At 39.8% G+C, this 10000-nt stretch overlaps 1 protein-coding gene and 1 long non-coding RNA gene across 6 annotated transcripts in view; one reads left to right on the top strand and one right to left on the bottom strand.

Moving 5' to 3' along the window:
• LOC133663655 (delta and Notch-like epidermal growth factor-related receptor) overlaps nucleotides 1-10000 on the bottom strand; it is a 139246-nt gene that overhangs the window by 18057 nt on the left and 111189 nt on the right. For all 5 annotated transcript variants that reach the window (XM_062068303.1, XM_062068304.1, XM_062068305.1 and 2 more), the window contains one exon: nucleotides 3141-3374. In XM_062068303.1, coding sequence (XP_061924287.1) covers nucleotides 3141-3374 — 234 coding nt within the window. The remainder of the gene's footprint in view (nucleotides 1-3140; nucleotides 3375-10000) is intronic.
• LOC133663960 (uncharacterized) lies at nucleotides 6273-7424 on the top strand. Its single transcript, XR_009828442.1, has 3 exons — nucleotides 6273-6304; nucleotides 7085-7137; nucleotides 7240-7424. It is a non-coding gene; the product is annotated as an uncharacterized LOC133663960 (long non-coding RNA).

The raw sequence follows: 10000 nt of genomic DNA, 5'->3' as shown, positions 1-10000 counted from the left end.
ATTCATATTTTCTGAATAAATTATGTGAGTAATTCAACTCAGTGTTAATTTTCAATCTATCAAGATAAAATAATTATATCAAAATCAAATTACAGGATGTTATTTATGTAGTTTGATAATTTTTCCTCGACCGATGTACTAACATGTGGTTTATTTTGTACATATTTAGCATCATCTACAAAGATACAAATAATTGCTATTGCGACATCCAGTGGACACATTTAGAACAGCTGTTATTTTTCATAAAAACATTTCAGTTAATTTTTATACTTAGCAAACTCATCCCGCGGGTCTGATCCGACCCTCGGGCCGTACGTTTGACACCCCTGCTCTAAGGTTATACTTCTCTTTTGTTGAGAAGAACTGTTGTACATTATTGGGTAGTAGCAGGTTATAGTTTGCTTTGTGCATCATTTTAGCTATTTGCAAATGCACCAAATCGTTGAATTTCAACATTTTTGATTCAATGAATAAAGGGTTTGCATGTTCTCTATATCCAACATTATGTATTATTCTAATTGATCTTTTTTGTAACAGCGTTAGTGAATGAAGTGCACATTTGTAGTTGTTTCCCCATATTTCTGCACAATAACTCAGATATGGTAACACTAGCGAGCAGTAAAGAATATTAAGTGATTTTTGTCGAGAACATGTTTTGCTTTATTCATTATTGACCTGTTTCTTGGAACTTTATGTTGTATATTTTTTCCAGTTCATTTTATCATCTATCATTACACCCAAAATTGTGTTTTCTTTTACCCTTTCAATATCTAAATGTCATGGAAACCATTAAATCACCAAAGCCAATGAGACATTTGATGACACTAAATGCACCATAGAGACAAAAATAATGGGACCTGGCTATTACGCCAGGTAAGACGTCACCATACTAAAGCTCTTTGAGGTCAGGGTTCTCTAAAAAAAAATCATCCATTCATGTGCTATTTGGTGCTCAGGAACCTTTCCAAAACTCATACCACAAAAGAAGCACACAATTATTACATTCATCTTTCTAAGAGCTGCAAAAGCGCTGTTTTAAATGTGTGTTTTAGGTTGTGACGCACTTGTGCTGACTCCATTGAACACAACACAGACGAGCACAATGATAAGAGGGCCAGTGAAAGCCTGGTGGGTCCTTTCAGAGAAATGCCAATCAAATGTCAATTGCTCTTTTTAAAGACTTTCTACTTTCTGTGGTGAAGCTTAGGGGCTGCATGGAATTCTCTGATGTATTACAGGAAGTCGGGGAATGAGATTCTTCCATATTTCAGGTCCCCGGCAGCTACAGACACAATCCACACACACACACACACTTTACCTCAAACACCGGCTGACATTTTGATGTGTGTGTATGTGTGTTAGTGTGATGTCTGGCATGCTAATTTGGAGCCACCGGTTTTACCAGTCTTATTAGGCTGAGCTTTATTGGATTGGAGGGGCCATGTCTGCTCAACCAGCAAGTAGTCACAGCCAACGAATTGACACACACACACGCGCACACACACTCACACTCACACACACACACACACACACACACACACACACACACACACACACACACACACACACACACACACACACACACACACACACACACACACACACACACACACACACACACACACACAGCCTTGCACTGCAACTGCTTTTCCATGGCAACCAGACACATGAGGAAGAAATGAAGTGAGTTAAATGGCTGGAAGAAAACGACAAAGTGCAAAATAACGAAAATATGAAATAAGAAGGACTGGGGTGAGTCATTTGTGCAATTGGACAATACAATTCAACTACATCATTTTGTAACAACGCTTTAGATTTTGAAACCATTTCCCAAATTATCTCACCCTGTACATTTTAAAGATTGGTGCTTTTAATTTGAAGGCTTGCCTTTGCAAGCTACAGGATGTTTTACAATGTTATGCTTTTGGTGGCGCTGCTCTGTAGTTCCAGAGTTTTTTCCTTTTTTACATCTAAGTATAAATAAGGGAACATGACTACTATAGTGAAATTTTGGTATTTAACTGGTGCGCTTTTATTTTGAAGGCTTGCCTCACCAGGCAACAGGCTGTTTTTCACTGTTATGTTTCTGGAAGCTGTGCTGCTCTGGAAGTTCCAGAGTTTTTTCCTTTTTTACATCAAAGTAGAAACAAGGGAACATGACTACTGTAGTGAAAATGTGGTATTTTACTGTTGTGCTTTTATTTTGAAGGCTTGTCTCTACAGGCAACACAGTGTTTTTCACTGTTATGTTTCTGGAAGCTGTGCTGCTCTGGTAGTTAGAGGCAGGCCTTCAAAATAAAAGAACACCAGTAAAATACCACATTTTCACTACAGTAGTCATGTTCCCTTATTTTTACTTTCATGTAAAAAAGAAAAAAACTCTGGAACTACCAATTATCATAAAAACGTTCCTCATCGCTTTATTTTGGGAAAAAAAAACATGCATCGAAATCGCCAGTCAGAAGCGCGTCAGCTGGTCTGATGAGAAAAGAAAAACATGTTAATATTAATATTATTAACGGTGCTATTAGTAAACAACACTAATATTTGTTTTTAGATATACCAAAAACATTTGTTTAGCTATTTTAAAGAAAATGTATGCATCATTGCAAATCAAAATTATCATTTCATATACAAATGTATATGATGATGTCATATTTACCACACCCCCACCACCACGTATATATACTGGCAATCTAGGGGGAAACCCTGTTGTAGTACCAGAATGTTTTTCTTTTTCACATTAAGTAAAAATAAGGGAACGGAACTACTGTAGTGAAAATGTGGCATTTTACCGGTGTGCTTTTATTTTGAAGGCCTACCTCTACAGACTACAAGGGGAAGCTGTGCTACTCTGGTAGTTCCATAGAGTTGTTTCTCTTTTCTTTTTTTTTTACATGAAATGAAACATGAGGTAACAGGACTACTGTAGTGAAATTGTGGTGTTTTTCTGGTGTGCTTTTATTTTGAAAGCCTGCCTCTACAGGCTACAGGATGTCTTAAGCTGTTATGTTTCTGGATAATGTGCTGCTCTGGTAAAATTCTGGATCGCAAAAATAGGATCAACATATGTCAAAATATATATCAAATCAAAGAATGAGTTCCACTTGTTTGTGGAGACGTGACATGTGAAGTCTCACCTGGGACACAAAGACATCTGTAGCTGTTGCCCACACTGCGACACACTCCGTGGGCACACGGGTTCAAAGCACAGAAGTCGACCAGCTGGGCACAAGTGGGGCCAGTGAAACCAGATGTGCAGCTGCAGCCAAACCCCAGGGGGCTTGGACCCTGAGGGTGGCAGGTTCCATTGTTGTGGCAAGGCCGAGACGCACACGGATCCACCTTCTGCTCACATGTCGCCCCCTGAAATCCTGCATGGGAGGTTGTATCAGCAGGTGGAAGGAAGAGAGAAAGATGGACAAAATTAAGTTGGGTTTTTTCCTCATATGTAAGTAGTAAGGACGTTCTGATCAGGTTTTATGATGCCGATCTCAACCATTCATAAGTGAGATCAGCCAATAATAATACAGATCACATGTACAGGCGACTTGTCCAGGGTGTACCCCTGAAGGGAATAAGCGGTAGAAAATGGATGGATGGATGGATGTATTAACTGTAAATGTTTCAATTCATATATGGACAGTATAATAATATCAGCACAATATTTTAACTGGTTCCTAACTCTCTTTTATTACATACAATTGTTGGACCAAACAATTAATAGTACACAAGCAAAAACTATTATCTACTACTCATTTAAATCCTTTGATTTTTGCCCTCAAAGTCCACCCGTGTCCAGGGAATTATTCAGAGTTTGTGAGCTTGGGTTAGTTTAGCTATTAGATGTATTTAAATAGGGTTTTATTAAAAATGCTTTGAGTAGTTTCTTGTAATAAATAATATTGAGTTAAGTAAAACTGCAGTTGCATTAAATGTTTTTTTTTCTGTCAAAATTAAAATACCTCAAAGTGCTTTGTTTATTTTATTTTATTTTATTTTAAATTGACATCAAGCATCAGACATTCCTATCCATTACATCATATTCACATAAATCATATATCTATTGTCTGCCCTAAATGTCAAAATATTTTTGTTTACATCCCATCCATACCACACCCCCCCCCCCCCCAAAAAGAAAGAAACAACAACAAAAAACAAAGTAATATCTACAAATACATCGATTAAATAAACAAAAACAAAAAAAACAAAAAAAAGCAAAAAAAAGGAAATAATAATACATTAATAGTAATAATAAATAAACTAAAATATAAACAGATACATATATATATATATATATATATATATATATATATACATACATAAACATATATACATACATACCTACATATACACATATAGGGATATAGGATTTTTTATATTTTTCTTTTGCAGTATAATCACTAATTCAAAAAATTAAAGTCAGGTTAATGGGGCGTGACATAGTTGACACAATTTTCCCAGTATGAAGTAAATTTCTCCAATTTATAATTAATAAAGGCAGTTATCTTCTCCATTTTATATATGTCCATTGTTGTTTCCATCCATTGCTTCAAAGTTGGGCTCTCCTGGGATATCCATTTCCTAGTAATGGTCTTTTTACAAGCCACCAGTAGGATATTCATTAAGTGTTTATCTTTCTTCAGCCAGTCCTGGGGTACATGTCCAAAAAACTAAATTTTACTTTCGAGGGGTATTTCACGTTTGAAAATATCCTGTAGAGCTTGGTGTATCTCTTTCCAATAGTCCTTTATGGCAGAGCAGTCCCAGAAAACTTGGTAGTGATTTGCATTTGAATTCACACAATTTCTCCAGCAAGCAGGGGAGTTGTTATCATAGTGAGACTTCTGAGAAGGTGTAATATATATATAGACACACATTGTTTCCCGACGATGTTGAGGGCCATTTGACATGTTTTAAATAACATGTCACTATCTTACACTTGTGCTAAAGTGGGTTTATCCCAAATAATGTATTCATGATTATTAAATGTAATTTTGTAAAAATCCTTATAAAAATTAACTAACACATTTTCTGGGGGAAACACTGATATTTATACCCAAATGCAGTTTATTCACCACAATGGAGGTGAATGTTATTAGCTTAAGAGAGAGGCTCCACACTTTGTATGGAGACACAGCTGCTAGTTGCTTGTCAGCCGGGGGACTAAAAATAAATACAGTGTCAGCCAGAGGTAATTAAAAGGCATCAATCCCTTGTTTTAGGAACACTAATACAAATACTCACAATAATGTCAGATTGGATGCTAAAAACGTTATGACGGACCACTTAAAAAAAAAATGTATTTTTTATTTTTTTTTAACTGAATGAGAAACCCAGAATGTACATAAAAATAAAGAAGAAACCCCGCCCACACTGCTTGGTGCCTCATCTGAGCGGCTGTGACGTAGATTACCGTAATAACCCGTATATCACGCTAAAAGCGCAGAGTCCAACCATTAAAATTCTACAAAGAACTTGTGGCAAAGTACAAAACTGTGGTCTAGGTTGCTCTCCCCTCGCCATGTTTTGCAAAGAAGAATCTTCAATTACGATAAGGGATGTAAAATGATAAGTTATTCGTTTCATTCATTATCTAAATGTTTTCACATTGTTTCCTGCATGTTAAACTATAATAAGTCTCTATAAAATGTGTTTTTGTTGAAATTTTGTGTGTGTCTGGAGCAGATTCATTGGATTTACGCTGCTGTTGGCGCAAAGGGCGTCCATGAATTGGCCACTGAGGGAGCCGCGTGCAGGCGCCTGATGGCCATTTGGGCGACCGGCCAGCTGGAGGTCGCGAAGGCGACGATGCTGGAGACGATGACGACAGTGCACTATACAGTGGAACCTCGATTTACAAACCCCTCTGTTTGTGAACTTTTTGATCGAGCCAAATATGCCTCTGTGTGCGAACCATGTCTCTGTGTACGAACGCTTCATTCATTCAGTCTGTGTCTCGCTGGCAGGCATTTTGTGCTTGCTCGTATCGAAGAAATTGACGAAGCAGACTTTGTACCACAGCAAGTTTTTAATTATGATGAGAACTGACTTTTCTGGGTTAAAATGCCAAAGCAGACTTAGATCACAGCGGAGGGGAAGACTACCTCTTGTTCAGCGGCTTCTCTTCCGAAAACACACACACACACACACACACACACACACACGCACACACGCACACACACACACACACACACACACACACACACACACACACACACCCCTAACATCCAGTCCTCTCCCTTTTCCCCTTCTGTCTGCTCCTTTCTCTCCTCTCGTCAGCCGCTCTTTTGCCGATGTTAATGTAAGTGGATTTTACTTCTTTAATGTTTGCTATTGCAGCAATATGTTTGTTAAAGTTAAGGATATGTGTGATTTCTAGAGATGTCCGATAATATCGGCCTGCCGATATTATCGGCCGATATATGCGTTAAAATGTAATATCGGAAATTATCGGTATCGGTTTTTTAATTATCGGTATCGTTTTTTTTGTTTTTTTTATTAAATCAACATAAAAAACACAAGATACACTTACAATTAGTGCACCAACCCACAAAACCTCCCTCCCCCATTTACACTCATTCACACAAAAGGGTTCTTTCTTTCTGTTATTAATATTCTGGTTCCTACATTATATATCAATACAGTCTGCAAGGGATACAGTCCGTAAGCACACATGATTGTGCGTGCTGCTGGTCCACTAATAGTACTAACCTTTAACAGTTAATTTTACTTATTTTCATTCATTACTAGTTTCTATGTAACTGTTTTTATATTGTTGTACTTTCTTTTTTATTCAAGAAAATGTTTTTAATTTATTTATCTTATTTTACTAATTTTTTAAAAAAGTACCTTATCTTCACCATACCTGGTTGTCCAAATTAGGCATAATAATGTGTTAATTCCACGACTGCATAAATCGGTTGATTTTCGGTATCGGTTGATATCGGTATCGGTAATTAAAGAGTTGGACAATATCGGAATATCGGATATCGGCAAAAAGCCATTATCGGACATCCCTAGTGATTTCTGATCGTTTGTGGGGGCACCAAAGGGACTTCTGTGTGTGTGCATGTGTTGGCAGAGCATACAGGACAGCTGAGCTTGCCGTTGTTGTTTTGACTTGTTAATAAAGAGGTAAGCAATCTGTCACCTGCGTGTAAACAGTACTGTATAGCACTTTATATTGTGTTCAAAGTGTACAAACCTAAGTAAAATATATACTTTTATTGAGACTAGAACCCCTGATCTTGGGCATGATGTTAAAGTGCATCCGGCAGTGGAGGCTCCTCTATGGGGTCTTGGGGCACTAGGAGGTTAACCCCTTTACTACTGTTACCCCAGGCGGCCCTTGGCAAAGGCCTAGTACCTGACTGCCCCCTAGCCATGGATACGGTGAAGACCTCAACGGCGGAGCAGGCGGAAGACGGTAAATTTAAGAACTAACACAACGGCTGCGATGGCGAAAGAAGGCTGCAGCAGAAAAGGGTCCCCAGTTGTCTTGGACTCCATGCCACTGGACCCTGACCCGATTCTGTCAAGGATCGTGTGGTGACTGTCTGTGCACCCGTCTCCCCACGTAAAACAAAGTCACGCACAGGCATCCTCCATAAAGGGATACACCCATACCAGGAGCGATGATGAAGAAAACCCATTATGCATTTCATATTATTTCCAATGTAGAAATTTGCTTTACTGTAAAAACTTTTCGATTTACGAACCCTGTTCAAGAACCAATTAAGTTTTAAATGGAGGCTCCATTGCATACTGTATGACAACGCTTTGAAGCAAAAATCAACTGGCATATTACAGTAATATACACTTATACTAAAAATATCAATTGAGGATTTGTTGGTATTCAGGCATGGACAAAAGCTTGCAGGCAACCATGCTAATTGTCATTGCTGAATGCGTCGTACACAAACACTCTCAATAAAAAGACTTGAAATGTTCAAATTCAATCCAAGCCATCAACAGAATGGCGAAGTATTTTATTGCGGCGCGTCGTGTTAGTGGAACATCAGCAATCAATAGACTGAGAGAAGAATGTGACTCCTTCCTGCAACAAGCAGCGTGACACAATGCCTGCAGTGATTTATGTTTCAAACCGCTGTAACCCTTTATATGGCGTCTCTGAAGCACACACTCCATTGAACTAATGAAGCCATTCCTCCTTCATGCATCTATTGATCTTCAGCTCTGTAATTTACAGTGTGCGGGGGGACATTTATCGTCCGCCAACAACAGGCACAGGACCAATTTTGCAGCATTGGACGTATGATCTCTCTCTTTTGACAGCCATCTTTTCTATGTTCTCCAACACGTCACCCTCTCACGCAATTTATCCTTGCTCTCTTTTTTCTTATTGCTGTAAAGCCCACTCTCAGACTTACGTAAAGTGTCTTAATCTCTCGCGATGCTCTGTTAACCGTCTTTGATCGGACTGAGCTATTTTCTCACCACCTGGAGGTCAAGTTCCCGCTCTGTCGTTTTTAATTTGGAGGTTGCACATCACACGCGGCACGCACTGAGACAAGAGCGCAGGCGGGCCAGGATGAGTGTTTGTCTTTCTGCTGCTGGCAAGCAATCCTGCCTACATTAAAGGGAGTTAACAATTTAAATATAGCCGGCCCGTTCACTCCCCCACCCTGCTGGTTCTGACTGGAGGCAGTCATCAGCACGCAGACACACAATTTGTCTCCTGTTTGTGCATGTGTGTGTGATACAAGGCAGAAACATTTTTTCGAAGGAAATTTGGTGACTATTTGAACATTAGAGTGTTCCCCTGTCATGACCTGTTGAACAGATCTTGTCTTGCTTGTTATTAGGTTATTTCGCCACATCTCCTGGAACGTTTGCACCCTCACGGACAGTGACAACAGTAGTTGGTCAGAGCGTCGAAGTGCTTTTGTAGCAACGGAACTCGCCTGGTACAACATTGATTCTGTAGCCCTGAGTGTGACACGTCCAACTGATGAAGGCCAAATCTTCGTAAACTGCGGAGGAACCTCGACTTCACAGAGTCGGATTTACCATCCGCAACTCTGTCGTGAGGATGCACAACCTTCTCCACAACACTTTGCATCCCTCTCCAGTATGGACACGTTTCTATCATCAGTGTCTATGAAGGAATCTTACTATGCATATCTTCAGACATTCCTCTCTGCTGTGCCGTTGCATGACCAACTTCTTCTCCAATGGGAGATTTTAATGCACGAGTAGGGAAAGACCATCAACTCTGGCATGGCGTCATTGGTAACCAGGGTATTGGTAATGGCTTGCTACTACTTGATTATCTTGGCATAACCAACACCATCTTCAGGCTTGGCACCAGAGACCAGAACTTATGGATGCACCTGCGCTCATGCTAGTGGCACCTGATCGACTATGTCATAATTCGAAAGAAAGACAGAGGCATGGTTCTGATCACCAAGGCCCTCAGAGGGGCTGATGATTGTTGGACTGACCTTCTCCTCCTTGCGAATATGCCTGAAGCCAAAATCCAGACTGCATGCGATGTCTCTGCATCCAAACACCTCAGCTCGCTTCCATTCTCTTCTGTCTCAACGTCTCCAGGATGTCAACCATGACACTTCAGAGCCTGAGGCCTCTTGGTGTGCCATCAAGAATCCCATCAACTCAACTGCTCGTGAAACCATAGGCCTTGTAAAACGGCCTATGGTTCGATAAGAATGACCTTGGAATACATGATCTCATTGACCAAAAACGGAAGGTTCGCTTAGCATGGAAAAACATCTAAAACCAAGGAAGCTGCTTTTTGTAAGATCAAGGCTTCTGATCAGTACGACATTCGGAAGCTCCAGAACGACTGGTGGATCGAGAAAGCCAAAGAAATCCAAGGCTATGTCGACCAACACAAGACAAGGAACTTCTTCCAAACTATGCGTACCATCGATGTAGGACACAATCCTCCTCGCATCCTCTAAGCTCTGCTGATGGTCAAGTACTCCTGAAGGACGAAGATGCTATTCTAGCCCAG

Source organism: Entelurus aequoreus, linkage group LG13 (assembly GCF_033978785.1).
Source record: "Entelurus aequoreus isolate RoL-2023_Sb linkage group LG13, RoL_Eaeq_v1.1, whole genome shotgun sequence".
NCBI classification, from domain to species: domain Eukaryota; kingdom Metazoa; phylum Chordata; class Actinopteri; order Syngnathiformes; family Syngnathidae; genus Entelurus; species Entelurus aequoreus.
The sequence above is the reverse complement of the archived record's forward strand: the minus strand, read 5'-3'. Positions and strand labels throughout refer to the sequence as shown.